Source organism: Encephalitozoon romaleae, chromosome XI (genome assembly GCF_000280035.1).
Source record: "Encephalitozoon romaleae SJ-2008 chromosome XI, complete sequence".
Taxonomy (NCBI): Eukaryota; Fungi; Microsporidia; family Unikaryonidae; genus Encephalitozoon; species Encephalitozoon romaleae.
Window position 1 is genome coordinate 162,687 of NC_024905.1, and position 14,119 is coordinate 176,805.

Genomic DNA, 14,119 nt, shown 5'->3' on the forward strand with positions numbered 1-14,119 from the left:
TTATGATGCCTGTTTCGAGTATCTTTATTCCTTACTCTTAAACTGCTCCATATTCTTGAGAAACTCGAATTTCGGACTGGATTCTATGGCCCTAGTGATAAACTCGGGTGACATCCTTGAAGAGCTCTTCTTTCTAGCTTCTTTGAGTGTAAGCTCTACTATCTCTGTGAGAAACATCTCGATGGCTTTGCTTGCAACAACAGGCACAGAAGCACCTATCTTCCCTATGTCTTCATTCAGCTGCATTATTCTTTTTAGCCTTGATATAGGGAATCTTGTCAGCTTCTTCTTTTGAGATTCTTGTCTAGGCATTGTTTACCCCTTCCACCCTTGGGGCTTTAACAAAGATCAAACAGGGAAGAACGGAGCCGTATTCCACCCTTCTCTATCTATAAGTATTCCTAGGATTTCAAATCCCATAATGGATAGGGAGGTCTTAAGACACAGGGTATTAGTAACCATTGGCAAATCATCACTTTTCAGATTTATCGAAAATGTTTTGGAGGAAGGAAAGATACCTACCATGGCAAGCAGTATCACAGAATATTTATTGAACAACAAATACAACAAGGAAAAGGCTCTTGACCACATTTCAAATTACTTAGAGGAGGAGCTTGAGAATTCTGGAATAGATGTGGATGATGGTGCAGATGGTGTAGCACTTGCAGTTCTATTTGTATATGAAGAGTTTCTCGAGAATAAATCGAAGTTCTTTTCAAAGATTCAAGAAAAGTCTAGTCAGGTATCTCCACTCTCTGATTCCGAGGAATGATGGCATCAAACTCAGAATTTAATGCTCTTATAAAGTTTTTCCTTCCTATCTCTCCCTTTTCTTTTTCCTTCTGTATCTTCCTTGGTAGCTACCTCGGCCCTAGGTGATTCATCCTGGGTGGTCTCGTTATTGTTTATTACAACCCTTTCTTCAAAGTCCTCAATGTATACAGGCCTAGTATATTGATTCTCGCTATTGTAGATGGCCCCAATATCCTTCTGTAAAGTATCCTTTTCAGTTGTTCCATTACTAACTTCAAATAAAGGTTCTCCCCAGCCTAGGGGTTGATATCCATAGGAGCATCCCTCAGGTATAGGCACATTCAACCCAGGAATCTTTGCATCGGGATAGGATGGAGGCATTCCATGCTTCTGCATATTGAAGAGCCATGGGGGTGGTGCACCATCATCAATTCCCAAAGCTTCCATAAGCTCATTACTTATTACTCCCGGTGAACATCTCTTTACAAAGCTATCTGTCCCTGGTTCAAAGAATTCCCCATAGTTGCTAAGATATGGCTTTCCCTTCTCCAGGAAAAAGGCCTCGTACAACACCTGCTGATCTACCAAAGACCTCCCAAGCTTTGGATATAGCTTTTCCCTTATCCTTTCTCTAAGGCTCATTCCGGCCTCTCTCTCTTTCATCATTTTTCTCAGCTCCGGAATCCCTGTCTTCATCACATTTCTCGGGATTCTGTAGCTGGGTTTATAGTACGAGCGGGGAAACATCCTTCCAGAACTTGACTTCCAGTGTTTGGGGACAGGAACTCCCCCACGCCCCTTCATCTCATTGTGGAATATTGGGTCAGGGCATGTTGAATCCTCAATCTCAAGGAGTTCTGGATGTGGAACAATAAGCTTGAGATCTTCATATCTATTCTGCAAAGCCTCTCTCTTTCTTTGCCTCTTGTTTGAAGAACTTCTGGAAGGCCTTATCCTGTGAATGAATCCATATTCATCATCAATCCCTATCTTCATATGGGCTCTTGATTTCATCTAGGCCATTCATGCATGGAAAGATTCAGATTCATAAGAAAGCTTAGCAGAGGTGTGCATGGGACAGTGTATCTTCTTGAGACAATAGATTCGGGAAAGGAAAAGATGGCCTGCAAGTCTATCCTTTGGAAGTATAAGAAGTATGCAGAGAGAGAAGTCAAGATATTATCTTTAATATCACATAAAAGAATAGTAAAGCTTCTGGACTTTTTCCCAAGAGATTCTGGAATATTCATCATCCTTGAATATGTGAATTGTGGAAGCCTGCATGAAATGATAAGCCATCTTGTGGAAAACAACTACAGGGCCCCAAACTGTTTGGTATGGTCTGTGCTAGTACAGATTGCAGATGGCTTGAGATATTTGCATAACAAGCATATTGCCCACAGGGACATAAAACCATCAAACATCCTTATTGAACGAGTTTTTGTACAGAGTGGAGCATTAATTGAATTTAAGCTTTGCGACTTTGCCATGGCGAAGGAGCTTTATGAAGGAAACAGAACATGCGAGATTGCCGGGACACCTTCATATATGGCACCCGAGGTTGTGTCTCGAGAGTATTACAATATTTCAATAGATATATGGAGCCTAGGTGTTTCCGTATATGAACTATTGACCTTGAAAAAGCCTTTCGAGGGGAGAAGCAGAGATGAGCTCTTTGGAATGATTAAACAAGCAAGGCTTCCACAGGTGATATCTCCAGACATTGAGTTGGAAAGATTAATCAGGAGATGTCTGTCTAAAAACGATAGAATATCCTCTGGAGCAATCTTCAACGACAAGAAGGCCAAGGCTCATCTCGAAGTTTCAGAAGCTGAACTAGGAGGCGTTAGAAGATTCTTAAAAATGAAAGATCGTAGGAATATCGATAAATAGGACAGAGCCACACCAGGCCATACGTTTATGGAGAAAGGTGTCATTTTTGTGGAACAAATAATCCGATAAGAAACATCATGCTGGTTTCAGATCGAAAATAAAAAAGGAGTGTAACATCTCGGAAATGCATAGCAGGAAGAATTCAACACAGTGCTCGCATGTAACATGCTCAAATGATGCAGACATAAAGAAAATATCAAAAGTGCTGTTCATCATCCTAATGTTCATGTTTTTAGAGTTGTGGGGGCATTGGAAAACAAATAGCTTGTCCCTCTTGGCAGACTCGCTTCATCTACTTGTAGATATACTTGGGTTCATAGTCAGCCTTCTTTCGCTGAGCTGGGCAAAAAAACCTTCCAGTAAAAGAATGACGTTTGGATACCATAGGATAGAGATTATTGGGTCCTTGGTTTCCATTGGGCTTATCTGGGCAGCTGTAGGATATCTTGCAGTAGAATCATTTCACAAATACCTTCATCCTAGCGAAATAGATGGAGGAATGTTCTTTAGCATAGCTGTGGTTGGATTCTTTGTGAACTGTGTCTGTGTCTATGTTCTTCATTATGATGAGTATCAGCATAAGCTCAAACACAAAAACCTGAACATACGAGCTACTTATGTCCATGTTGTTGGAGATCTTATTCAATCGGTGGGGGTGATAATTGCAGGGATGGTGACGTACTTTTATCCATCTAAAGCAATAGTTGATGTGATCTGTACCATGTTCTTTTCTGTGCTTGTCCTAGTATCCACAGGGTTTGTACTCAAGGACGGTGTTCGTATACTTGCGGAGGGTGCACCCAGAGACCTTGACATTGACGGAATGAGGGCAGATGTGCTGGAGGTGGAGAATGTCTATAAAATCGTCGACTTGTATGCATGGTCGATATCGATGAACAGAACTGCTGTATCCATTAAGATATTAGCCGATGATCTACTAATCAGTGACTATGAAAACATCTTGTTAGAGGTGAACCACATAATCAAGACAAAGTATCTTGTGGACATAGTAATCATACAGATAGATACACCCAACACCTTTTATGGGGACAAGGGATTTGTCGTTGATGGTGTGGTTATTGATTTGAAAGCTCTCGAAACACCAGGAATGATGATCCCAGAGGCCTAGTGCTGCCTTGGCCTCAGAGGAGAGGCAAGAGTGTTCTTCAGGGAGCTTATCAAAGCAGACCTGGGAAAATGCCCCTACCCCAGAATGCAGTTAAAAAATATCAAGAAAGGCCTTTACAGACAAAGAGCTCATGCAAATCCGTTCAAGGACAGCAACATCGTTATTCCTCCAAATCCTCAATCGGTGGACTGGGCTTCCTACTTCGAGATAAATAGAAGGCCGGATTTTGTCGACATAGGATGCGGATATGGAAAGTTTCTCATGAAGGTTGCTGAGAAAAACCCAGGACGGAATGTATTAGGGTTGGAGATTAGAGATAAGGTGTGTGCATATGTTAGGGCAAATATAGAAAACTTAAGGATTCCAAATGCCGGAGTCATGAGGACAAATGCATTGATCTTCCTACCCAATATATTCAGTGGAGGCCAGCTGTCCAAGATCTTTATCTTGTTTCCTGATCCTCATTTCAAAAAAAGAAAGCAAAAGGGGCGTATCGTGTGCCAGCAGATGATGGAGGTGTATGAGTATCTACTGAGGAATGAAGGAAGATTATATATATCTACTGATGTGGAAGACTTGTTTGATTATATGGTGGATGTTATTCTAGCACATAAAGGATTCGAGCCACTGTCTGAGGAAGAGATGAACAAGGATCCACTGTTCTACATGATATCCAAAGATACAGACGAGGCTCTAAGAGCCGGAGTCAAAACAGGAAAGGTGTTTTCGAAAGTTTTTGAAATAAAGAAAGATTAGTGTTACTCCTTTTATTTTCCATCCTAGAAGACTGCTGAATAAGGAGACTCCTTTTGAAATACTTTTTGAAACAGTAACCCTAATGGAAAATGATAAGACAGTAGTGGAGCTACTCTTTATCCTATCTCTTTTTAGCCTTTCATTGACATTTTTTCCAGGGCTGATAAAGGATTCTGTAGAGGAGGTAGAGTATTTCAAAGGAAACAGAGCCTCAAGGTGTTTTAATGTTTTAGGGGTACCAAAGGATAACAGTATTGAATTTTACGCCATGTCTGGAAGTATTGGCAACATCGATACCAAGGATATTCCAAATGGATCTCCAATCACTAGAGCCATACACGACCTTTACAAGAGTAAGAAGAAATTCACTATATATATTAATCCAAGGATGGAAATCATACACATATATTCACAGTGCGTGATTCCTAGATACATCTTTAAGATAAAAGAAGTACCGAGTATGAACCAGCCATCCATTGAAATAATCAAAAGATTGGACAGCCTCTATCTTCCTGATGGACCTATGGATCAGAAATTAATACAAACTTTAGTATATCTAGGGCTGAAGGGAAGGCTAGAAAACAAGCTGTTTATTCTCTATGAAAACATCCTTGTTATTATCAACGAAAAGAAGCAAATGATCCTCTTCAATATGGATCTAGAACACTTGTTCGGGATGATGCTTAAAGAGACCTCTTCTCGGAAAGATGAAAAGGAGAATGGGCTGAATAGACTTCTGATTGCTTTTAAAATAGAATCCAATATACTTTTCTTTTGTGATCCTCGAAATGACAGGCGAGAATTTGGAAAGAAGATGACTGGGAACACTCTCGCAAAAGGGACTGTGAAGCTCTTTCCCTCTTCAAAAGATATACAGATAAAGAGTGCTTTGAGGAGGGATGATTATGGAAAGTTATGTGAATTGGTAAGTGATGAAGAAAGAAAAGAGGGAATGTGTGTCTTGGAAAAGGTGATAATAGATCCTATCAAGCCTGATGAATCTTCTTTCTTTTAATTGTAATTGAATAATAGGAAATTAATTTGCTGCAGTGCTTTATTAAAATAAATATATATCAGGATTACCTGAATTAATAGAACATCTTTATATCAAGGCCATCAATTAAAGTCTCAAAGCTGAATAAAAAACATAAATGAATACTAATATCACCCACATATGTTTTGTATCTTAAAGCGAGTAGAAGTAGTTGTAGTTCTTATAGCTGGGATATTTGGCATGTGGTCCTCTGTAGATGGAAAACAAACAACCAATAAAGTCACCTCGTTTCCTATTCAGGATTTTGAGATTCAGGAAATAAAAAAAGCTTTTAGTGAAAGGATCGCGAAAGCTCAAGAAGCCAGTTCCGATGGGGATTTCCTAAGATCTCACATTGATCTGATTAAATCAGAAGTAGAACATCCGAGATGCAGTTCGTTTCTGGTCATTGATGTTGGGGGGACACATTTGAAGATAGGTGAGATTCTAATTGATTTTAGTTTTAGAAAGTGTGGAGTAAACCCCTTATGTTTCGACGGTGTTATAGAATGTAGCCCATCTTTCTACAAGTATCCTGATACCTCCAAGATTCCGAATGAAAACAGAATAACTTGGAATGAATGGGTTGCCGAGAAGATTGCTGAATTCTATGGTCAAGAACCTCCCAAAAGCGGTATTGATGGATGCCTGACACTCTCATATCCTCTTCTGCAGACATCCATTAACCATGCAACAATAGAGAGAGTAACAAAGAATTTCTGCTTTAAAGTAGATGAAAGTACGTTCGGAGTGAATGTGGTTGAAGCTCTCAATTCCTCCTTGAGAGACAGAAATGTCAATGTACATGTTAATTGCGTTGTGAACGACTCCACAGCAACATATATGGCAGGAGTGCTTCGAGGGTATAATAACATAATCGGAATTGTCCTGGGAACAGGAACGAATTCTTCTTTCTGTGTGAAGAAGAAAGGGAGCGAAGAAATGGTATTATACAATTCTGAGTGGGGATCCACAAATGTACCAAGAAGTATTCTAACAGAAGCAGACCTTGCCGTCATCACTGACCTTGAAACGAGAAATATTTCCTATAACATAATTGATGTCTTGGCAGGAGGTTGCAAGCTTAATGACATAATTTTCAACAGACTTAAGAATCTACACCCAGAAGTGTATGAGAAATATGCAGGGGAGGAAGAAGTCTTACGTTCGATGATCCATTCTGCCATTACTGAACCAAGTAAGAGCATCTTTGGAGAAGACATCCAACTTCACAGGATATTGATTTCCATGATCAATCACTTCAATACCAGAGGAATAAAGATACTAGGGGCCCTTTCAAGTGCCATAATCGATTCCTGTATGAAAGACGTGCAGGAGGTCACTTTGATTTTAAATGGAATGGCCTTTTCAAACAGAAAGCTTAGAGAGGCTCTCGAAGTTGAAATGAAAAATGCTCATCCAAATATTGATGTTAATCTTGTATTCTTTGGAAATGCCTCTCTGGAGGGCTCTGCTTTTGTATCTTCCATGTATTCAAATGATACCAACGAGCTGTAGTTTAGAGAAAGTTATTAAATTACAAGCTTTTCATTTCATTTATTGATCAGATTCCTTAAGAAGCCTGCTTCTTCTTTATATTTTCCTGGATCCGGGGTCTCAAGAATCAACGGGATATTGTCAAAAACCCCACTATTCATGATGAATCTGAAAGCCTTACCGCCAATCATCCCCTTTCCAATTGACTCGTGTCTGTCTTTCCTTGACCCCAATGCTTCTTTACTATCATTAATGTGCATGGCTTTCAAAAACTTTAGGCCAATTATTCTGTCAAACCTTTCCATGACTTCTGCAAATCTTTCTTCCGTTGTGATATCAAAACCTGCTCCAAATAAATGGCATGTATCTAAACATATGCCTATTCTTTCTCTCTCCTCAACTTTTTCTATAATATCTCTTAGCTCTTCGAAAGTGCTTCCAACTACATTCCCTTGACCTGCCATGTTCTCTATCAATATAGTGATATCCTGTACCCTCGACAAGGCCTTATTTATATTATGACTAATACTTCTTAAGCACCCCGTCTTGTCTCTCGTCTTATCGCTTCCTGGGTGCATATTATACATCTTGATCCCTAAAGATCGGCATCTCTCTAAGTCATCGACAAGACATTCCATACTCTTATCCACTAAGCTAGGGTTTCCAAAGTTGATGAGATAGGATCCATGAGGAACAATCATCTCTGGATGCAGAACACGCGCCTTAAACATTTCCGCCACACCTTCCCTCATAGGTGGAGCAAGGTATCTCCTCTGGCTCTTTAGAAATATTGCACATGTGTCTAATCCGAGTGATTCCATTTGTGCCTGAATTGTATGAATCCCCTTGCTTATCGATAGATGTGCACCAATTAGCTTTGCCATTTTATCAAAGACTTTTATCCCCAGTAAAATGTTTAAAAATAAATCCGATCATTGCCTTTACTGCAAATGCAGGACTTTCTAAAGGACTCGAAAAGAATTCTTAACGATATAGAGACATTGAACTCGTATACAAACAGTATAGATTACCTAAGCTCCCAGAAAAACAGCTCTGTCCTCAGCAAAGAGGAGGAGAAGGGGCTCAATAACCAGATAGATGTGCTGAATGAACGGTTTCGGGTACTTTCAAGGAATATCAAGGAAAGAATAGACAGCTTTTCCTCAGAAACTACAGAGCTTGAGAAGGATAGCAAGAAGGATAGATTCTATCATGAGACAAGAAAGATCCATCTGCATGCTCAGTCAAAGAAGCTTACAGAGGCCATAAATAGATACAGAGAGTCCCAGATCAGGCATCGGGAGGATGAGGTAGATAAATTCCGGCTTCAATACATCATTGCAAAGCCTGATGCAACAGAGAAAGAGATAGAAGAGTTCATTGGAGACGACGATGGGACAAAGGTTGCTTCTGCATATGCATTGGGAGCTCATTCTGCACAGGGGATTCTCGAAGAGGCAGAGAATAGAAAAAAAAACATCAAGAAGATAGAAGAGATGGTCCAGGAAATTGTAGACCTGTTAAACCTGATAAGCCAGGAGGTTTCAAAGAGAACAGAGGTGGTTGAGGCGATAAACGACGATCTTATCACGGGAGAAGAAAACACTGCAGCAGCAAATGCCGATCTTGAATCTGCATTGGCATATCAAATAAGGGCAACCAGGATCAAGAGGGTATTTGTATATGGGATTCTTATAATTGGACTTATATTTCTAATATACTTTACCTTCAAGACTAATTTCTTTGGAGCCTTTGATAGAATTCGGTACTATTAGTCTAAGACACCCTGCATGCCTCTCATTCCCTAGAAAATAATAGAGATGTTAAATAAACTATTCCATTTTGCCTCCCAAGGTTGTTGATGGTGGACTTGAACACCAATAAGGTCGTAAGAAAAGGAGACAATATACTTGTATATCTGAATCAGCCAAAAGATTTCATATATGATATAGACAATATAGCTGTTGAATACAGTGAGGTTGGGAAAAGTGTAGAAGTAGTTAATGATCAGATACCAAAGTTCATTAAAGACAACATGAAGAGGTTCTTTAGGGGGGATCTAAAGGAATATGTAGGATTTTTGGAAGAAAATCTAGAGATATTCTTCAAGGGAGAGGTTCCAGAGACAGAAAGAAAAGAACAAACAAAAAGATCTTTCGAATTACCGAGTGACTACAAGTTTCCCATTAACAAAAGAGTACAGATGAATGTGGCCGTAGAAGTGGAAAAGAGGTATACTTCCATAGTCTCTTGCGAATGCCTTAATTTACAGGCTGGATGTAATAGATGTGGAAGAATCTTGGAAATGCCTGGGCCAACAGAATGCCCTGGATGCAAGTGCAGAGTGGAAATAAATTACATTCCCTCTGTTGACTCCGAATTCCTGGGATTTCTAGGCCTCCATGGATGCAAGTTGATTTGCTTCAATCCTTCTAGGTACCAGCTTTCCTGTGATAGCTGCCACATGAACTACGAAACAAGTGAGCTGGGCATAGGTGATACCTTTCGTATAAAGTGCTACGAATGCTTGTCGAATATTTCTCTGAAGATATCCAATATAAAGCTCATACAGAAGAAGAAAGAAACACTAAAGCCAGGCCAGCCATTACCAGACAAGGGCGTGTGTAGGCATTATAAGAAATCATACAGATGGTTTCGATTTCCTTGCTGCAACTCCCTTTATCCTTGTGACATATGCCATGATGAGGAGAGTGGGCATGTACATCAGATGGCTAATAAGATGGTTTGCGGGCTTTGCTCAAAAGAACAGGGTGTTAGCAAGGCATGTGATTGCGGTATGAACCTGAAGAAATCCACTTCGTTTTGGGAGGGAGGAAAGGGTAGTAGAAATAAAGCAACAATGAGCAGAAAGGACAGAAAGAAGTATACCAAATAAAATAAGATGATATTCATTATCTCTTCAAGTGAAGAAGTACTGATTGTTTTCCTTTTGCATTCTATCCTTTGCAGATCCAGGCTTGTTAACTCTAGGTCTTAGATTGCTTGAATCCCTTCGGAAGGTCACGTCTAAGTTCTTGAGAAATATGTTCATGCCTTCCAAAAGATCCATCGGAGCGGAAGCTACGCTTGAAACACCGGGCTCCCCTTCAAATACAATCACCTTATCTGCAAGATACGTTCCAACTATAAGATCGTGTTCAACAACAAATGCTATCTTGTTGTTGGAGTATATAAACTTCTTTATAACTTTGGATATCGCTATTCTTTGGTCTGAGTCAAGAAATGCTGATGGTTCATCAATGAGATATATGTTTGCATCCTTCCCAAGACATATGGCTATTGCAATTCTTTGAAGCTCTCCTCCACTCAAATTTTGAACCAATTGATCATAAGTATATTCAATGTTGAGCGGCTTGATAACATCGTTTACAAACGATTGATTCATAAATGAGGACCTGATCTTTGACATAAAGAGCTCTCTAACAGTACCTTTGTACTTGGGAAGTATTTTTTGAGGCTTCAAACTGTAGCTAAGCATAGTAAACTCTTCCTCCAAATCAGGTTTTATAAGCCCGGCGACTAGCCCGACAAGTGTGGTCTTCCCCATTCCATTCTCCCCGAGAAATACAATTATCTCAGAGTCACAGAAGGTACCCTCCTTCACTTCGAGCCTGAAAGATTCATACGTCTTTGTCATCGCTCCATACCAATGCTCCGCCCTTTTCTCAATGTCCTTGGTGGGTCTTTCAGAGATGTCGAACTTAAGCTCAGAAGGCCTGAACCTCATGTTCTCGGTTGGTATGTACCCATCAAGAAAAATGTTGATTGCAGACTTTATGGCATATGGGGCTGTTATCACTCCATACGCCCCAGACTGCCCATATAGCACACATCCAAAGTCACTCATTAAATCGAGTATTGCAAGATCATGTTCAACAACAATTACATAACTATTGTCTTCGCAGAGCTCTCGAATCTCCTTTGCTGCCGAGAGTCTCTGCTTGACATCAAGATAGCTAGAAGGTTCATCAAATATATAAACATCGCTCTGCTGCATGCATGCTAATGCCAAAGAAAACCTTTGGAGCTCTCCTCCGCTTAGTTCCTCAATATCCCTATCAAGTATGTTTTTAAGACACATCTTCTCTATATAGTAATTCTTCTTCTTCTTTTGATCCATCTTTTCAAGAACATCTTTGACAAGTAGCTTGTCATCTGGTGCAGTCCCATCATCGTCTAATGAAAGACTTTCAAGTGTATTCCTCACTCCAGAACTAAATCTTCTCTTCAACATCTTTGGAAGCCTGTCAATGTACTGGATTTTAGACGTTATCTTCAGCTGCCCTTCAAGAATCTTGGTAAAGTATCCTTGAAGCTCTGATCCCTTGAAGTATCCTAAGATTGCCTCCCATCCAGGAGGGTTGTCATACTTGCCAAGATTGGGCTTTATTTCTCCGGATAAAATCTTCAGTGCCGTGCTCTTTCCTATCCCGTTTGTGCCCACCAATCCAAGCACTTTTCCAGGCCTTGGAATCGGAAGCCTGTGCAGCTTGAATCCATTCATGCCATACCTATGTGTTATTTCCTTGGTCAGGTTTGTCGGGAGGTTGATTATAGAAATTGCTTTAAAAGGGCATTTCTTCTGGCATGCAGAGCATCCAATGCATAAAACTTCCGATATCACAGACTTCTTCTCTATTCTTATGCACTCCCTTCCTGTCTTGTTTACAGGGCATGCTTTCCTACACTCAGATGCACATTGGGATGGCTTACAAAGCTCAAAGTTAACAATAGCCAGTCTTGTAAGACTAGTCTTCTCATCACCTTTTCCCATCTCGTAAGGGATTCAACCATTTTGTCCTCAAATCCTGAAAGAAGTATTTAGGCTTGCAACAAGATACTATTTATTTCCAAAAAGATAGACTTTGTAGATACATGTAAACTTTTTGTTCCCTCCGTTGCTCCTAATGGCAAACTCTATTGAATTGGTTTTCACCTTCTCAAGCTCAAATGTCTGGAATCCACATGCATCTACATCATACTTGAACTCCCCCAGAGATAGACGCCCATTGGAGCCATAACAAAAAACCTCAAATTCGTGTATTGCACTACTTGTATCCTTTGTCCTGGGATGATAGAACCCGACTCTATCGATTGTAATTTCTTTATCAAAATCAATGAAAAATTTACAATTGCATCCTTTGAATGATAGACATTCCCCAACGCTAACATTCTCGTCAAATATCGTGGCCGGATCTTTGTACTTCCTGAACCCCAGAAGCCCGTATGGAAACAGCTGTGAAACATTCTCAATTCTTATTCTTGCTCCTTCTTCAACCTTTGCATAATTTACCTCTTTTGTATATCCCATGGACTCTATCTGCTTACTCATTCGACTGTTTTCTTCCCTTAATATGCTTATCTCTTCCATCAGATTCATTATGATCATGGAGTTCATTGGCCTCGTGATAGCTATGTAGAAAAGTATAACATATAGAATACCAATTGCTACGTAGACGGGATAGACTTTTACACCCTTCCCTCCCTGACCATACTTGTGTGCCTCTACTGGCTCTACGCTCTTGGTAGCCCTCATCTTTGGAGTCGGCGTTTGGAGCATAATTGTTTCGTCTATCCCAAAGTTTAGTGTTGAGTCAGGGCTTCTTTTCACCTGGAGGCGATCTCTTCTATTCATGTACCCATATGAAAGCGAAAATTTAAAACTCCTCGAGCATCCCAAGTCTTTAATGTATTTTCATCAGCCGTGCATGGTCATCAGGTCTGCTGTCCCAGAACGTATATGCCAAATGCAACCATAATAAAGAAAGCGTTGGTGTAGAAGTACAACATCAACTTTGATTTGACACTTAGACTATAAGCTCTTGAAAAATGGGTGATGGATATGTGTATAATGGATGATACAAATAGATTGAAGCCGAGGACAAATTTATATCCAGATTCTTCACATACACTTTGTAGTCCTATGTTTGATATGGTTTTACACAAAGATGATGACAAAGAAGCCAAGATGTAGAACAGATATGAGTATGACATGGAGTTGGATGCCCCTAGGCAGTATATAAACGCCATTGTCGCCATTGATGTTAGAAATGCTAAAGGAAAGCATCTACTTTCCGACAAAACCTTTGATATCTGTAAGCCGGCAAAAGAAGAAAGTATTTTTGAGCATCCCTCAATGTATCCATGAATAATGACAGGCTTGCTCGGATTTGAATGGTAGGATACCGAGCTGTCGAAGTTAGAAAAGATTTTGATCACTGCATAGGAAACAAAACGCACAGGCTTTGCTATGAGAAATAGCATTCTGTTTATCTTAATGCTGCTCTCCATTCCGTTCTTCTTTTTTTCAAGGAATATTCCTGCAGAGTAGAATGAGAGGCATATATAAAGAATACTTGCAGATGATGAAAGCAGGGATGCAAGAACTACACTGGGCTTGTAGGTACTCTTGATCTTTTTCCAAGCCTCAGAGAGGTTCCACATGTAATCTATGAGCCTTTCCTCCTCCTTATTTGGAACTGTGGCAGGAAGTAAAAACGTAGTCAGAAGTGCAAGGAATAGGCCAAGGAGAGAAATCAGTATATTCACTCTATGGCATCCTCCACACATTATGATGTCCTGACCAATCCATGATGAAACAACACTTACCGATGTCTTGATGTTGATTGCTGTTGATAAAATCACTTTCCTGTCCTCCTTCCTTTCGGCAGTAGAGTTGAGAATCGACTTCATCACAACTCCGAAGGATGTCGTTGCTCCATGGAGTACATATACTGTGGCTGTCAGAAAGCTGTTTCTGAATGGCATGAACATGAATATCAGGTATACAACTACCTCAATGAATGTGTCAACGAAAAGACTCATTCTGTTTCCCAAAAGTTCGATTATGAGAAACGAAGTGAGAGAAACGATAATGGAGGATGTAAAAAACAACGGGCTGAAGTTGTTATGGAGTTCTCCATTACGAAATCCCTTCTGCTCAACAAGGTAAGGGACCATGAATGAAAGGAATGGAGTGAAGGACTTCAAGCCAAAGTATTGATACAACCTGACCGTCCATGACATTTGTCTTTGAG

General features: G+C 40.1%; 14 protein-coding genes across 14 annotated transcripts; 8 read left to right on the top strand and 6 right to left on the bottom strand.

The window, feature by feature from the left end:
- Positions 1-24: 24 nt before the first annotated feature.
- On the bottom strand, positions 25-312 carry EROM_111360 (class 2 transcription repressor NC2 subunit; the record flags this gene model as incomplete). Its single annotated transcript, XM_009267339.1, has 1 exon — positions 25-312. One exon carries the CDS (start codon positions 310-312, stop codon positions 25-27), a length of 288 nt encoding a protein of 95 aa, XP_009265614.1.
- Positions 313-421: 109 nt separating this feature from the next.
- Positions 422-772, top strand: EROM_111370 (hypothetical protein; the record flags this gene model as incomplete). Its single annotated transcript, XM_009267340.1, has 1 exon — positions 422-772. The coding sequence occupies one exon, from the start codon at positions 422-424 to the stop codon at positions 770-772; it is 351 nt and encodes a 116-aa protein (XP_009265615.1).
- Positions 773-783: 11 nt separating this feature from the next.
- On the bottom strand, positions 784-1,767 carry EROM_111380 (splicing factor 3B subunit 2; the record flags this gene model as incomplete). Its single annotated transcript, XM_009267341.1, has 1 exon — positions 784-1,767. The coding sequence occupies one exon, from the start codon at positions 1,765-1,767 to the stop codon at positions 784-786; it is 984 nt and encodes a 327-aa protein (XP_009265616.1).
- A 15-nt stretch (positions 1,768-1,782) lies between these two features.
- EROM_111390 (NimA-like Ser/Thr protein kinase) lies at positions 1,783-2,646 on the top strand (the record flags this gene model as incomplete). Its single annotated transcript, XM_009267342.1, has 1 exon — positions 1,783-2,646. One exon carries the CDS (start codon positions 1,783-1,785, stop codon positions 2,644-2,646), a length of 864 nt encoding a protein of 287 aa, XP_009265617.1.
- Positions 2,647-2,770: 124 nt separating this feature from the next.
- EROM_111400 (Co/Zn/Cd transporter) lies at positions 2,771-3,775 on the top strand (the record flags this gene model as incomplete). Its single annotated transcript, XM_009267343.1, has 1 exon — positions 2,771-3,775. One exon carries the CDS (start codon positions 2,771-2,773, stop codon positions 3,773-3,775), a length of 1,005 nt encoding a protein of 334 aa, XP_009265618.1.
- Positions 3,776-3,859: 84 nt separating this feature from the next.
- On the top strand, positions 3,860-4,531 carry EROM_111410 (putative S-adenosylmethionine-dependent; the record flags this gene model as incomplete). Its single annotated transcript, XM_009267344.1, has 1 exon — positions 3,860-4,531. One exon carries the CDS (start codon positions 3,860-3,862, stop codon positions 4,529-4,531), a length of 672 nt encoding a protein of 223 aa, XP_009265619.1.
- Positions 4,532-4,613: 82 nt separating this feature from the next.
- On the top strand, positions 4,614-5,546 carry EROM_111420 (hypothetical protein; the record flags this gene model as incomplete). The annotated part of the gene is made up of 1 exon (XM_009267345.1): positions 4,614-5,546. One exon carries the CDS (start codon positions 4,614-4,616, stop codon positions 5,544-5,546), a length of 933 nt encoding a protein of 310 aa, XP_009265620.1.
- Positions 5,547-5,705: 159 nt separating this feature from the next.
- Positions 5,706-7,082, top strand: EROM_111430 (hexokinase; the record flags this gene model as incomplete). Its single annotated transcript, XM_009267346.1, has 1 exon — positions 5,706-7,082. One exon carries the CDS (start codon positions 5,706-5,708, stop codon positions 7,080-7,082), a length of 1,377 nt encoding a protein of 458 aa, XP_009265621.1.
- A 35-nt stretch (positions 7,083-7,117) lies between these two features.
- On the bottom strand, positions 7,118-7,945 carry EROM_111440 (DNA lyase/endonuclease 4; the record flags this gene model as incomplete). The annotated part of the gene is made up of 1 exon (XM_009267347.1): positions 7,118-7,945. The coding sequence occupies one exon, from the start codon at positions 7,943-7,945 to the stop codon at positions 7,118-7,120; it is 828 nt and encodes a 275-aa protein (XP_009265622.1).
- A 66-nt stretch (positions 7,946-8,011) lies between these two features.
- EROM_111450 (t-SNARE complex subunit syntaxin) lies at positions 8,012-8,836 on the top strand (the record flags this gene model as incomplete). Its single annotated transcript, XM_009267348.1, has 1 exon — positions 8,012-8,836. The coding sequence occupies one exon, from the start codon at positions 8,012-8,014 to the stop codon at positions 8,834-8,836; it is 825 nt and encodes a 274-aa protein (XP_009265623.1).
- Positions 8,837-8,922: 86 nt separating this feature from the next.
- Positions 8,923-9,957, top strand: EROM_111460 (putative zinc finger domain-containing protein; the record flags this gene model as incomplete). Its single annotated transcript, XM_009267349.1, has 1 exon — positions 8,923-9,957. The coding sequence occupies one exon, from the start codon at positions 8,923-8,925 to the stop codon at positions 9,955-9,957; it is 1,035 nt and encodes a 344-aa protein (XP_009265624.1).
- A 24-nt stretch (positions 9,958-9,981) lies between these two features.
- Positions 9,982-11,856, bottom strand: EROM_111470 (ATPase/RNase L inhibitor; the record flags this gene model as incomplete). The annotated part of the gene is made up of 1 exon (XM_009267350.1): positions 9,982-11,856. The coding sequence occupies one exon, from the start codon at positions 11,854-11,856 to the stop codon at positions 9,982-9,984; it is 1,875 nt and encodes a 624-aa protein (XP_009265625.1).
- A 66-nt stretch (positions 11,857-11,922) lies between these two features.
- EROM_111480 (spindle pole body associated protein) lies at positions 11,923-12,717 on the bottom strand (the record flags this gene model as incomplete). The annotated part of the gene is made up of 1 exon (XM_009267351.1): positions 11,923-12,717. One exon carries the CDS (start codon positions 12,715-12,717, stop codon positions 11,923-11,925), a length of 795 nt encoding a protein of 264 aa, XP_009265626.1.
- An 80-nt stretch (positions 12,718-12,797) lies between these two features.
- Positions 12,798-14,108, bottom strand: EROM_111490 (hypothetical protein; the record flags this gene model as incomplete). Its single annotated transcript, XM_009267352.1, has 1 exon — positions 12,798-14,108. The coding sequence occupies one exon, from the start codon at positions 14,106-14,108 to the stop codon at positions 12,798-12,800; it is 1,311 nt and encodes a 436-aa protein (XP_009265627.1).
- Positions 14,109-14,119: the final 11 nt, after the last annotated feature.